This window comes from Frankliniella occidentalis, unplaced genomic scaffold (assembly GCF_000697945.3).
Source record: "Frankliniella occidentalis isolate FOCC.00 unplaced genomic scaffold, Focc_3.1 Scaffold170, whole genome shotgun sequence".
NCBI classification, from domain to species: domain Eukaryota; kingdom Metazoa; phylum Arthropoda; class Insecta; order Thysanoptera; family Thripidae; genus Frankliniella; species Frankliniella occidentalis.
This window is the reverse complement of record NW_026267296.1, coordinates 662,723-663,084: the sequence shown is the minus strand read 5'-3', so window position 1 is coordinate 663,084 and position 362 is coordinate 662,723. Positions and strand designations below refer to the sequence as shown.

Genomic DNA, 362 nt, shown 5'->3' with positions numbered 1-362 from the left:
TACAACTCCATGGAGCTGCAGAACTGCGAACTCATCGAGGTCAAGTGAGTACAAACGGGGAGAACACACATTGACCGCAGCCGTCGCGGCCGCCGCCGGTAGGGCGCCCGTGAGGTTAGGCAGGCCCGCCGCACAGACCTGCGCAACAGGACTGCCTACCTCCCAGGCTGACTCCCTTGCACAGCCCGCCGCCGGTAGGGCGCCCGTGAGGTTAGGCAGGCCCGCGGCATAGACCTGCGCAACAGGACTGCCTACCTCCCAGGCTGACTTCCTTGCACAGCCCGCCGCCGGTAGGGCGCCCGTGAGGCTAGGCAGGCCCGCGGCACAGACCTGCGCAACAGGACTGCCTACCTCCCAGGCTG

At 67.1% G+C, this 362-nt stretch overlaps 1 protein-coding gene across 2 annotated transcripts in view; it reads left to right on the top strand.

Moving 5' to 3' along the window:
• LOC113214802 (group 3 secretory phospholipase A2-like) overlaps positions 1 to 362 on the top strand; it is a 4,401-nt gene that overhangs the window by 952 nt on the left and 3,087 nt on the right. The window contains exon 1 of one of the 2 annotated variants that reach the window (XM_052271722.1): positions 7 to 44. The exons of the other annotated variant lie outside the window; for it this stretch is intronic. Within the exon in view, the coding sequence (XP_052127682.1) occupies positions 10 to 44 (35 nt within the window). The 5' untranslated portion in view covers positions 7 to 9. Of the gene's footprint in view, positions 1 to 6; positions 45 to 362 lie in introns of those variants that run through there. 2 annotated transcript variants of the gene reach the window in all.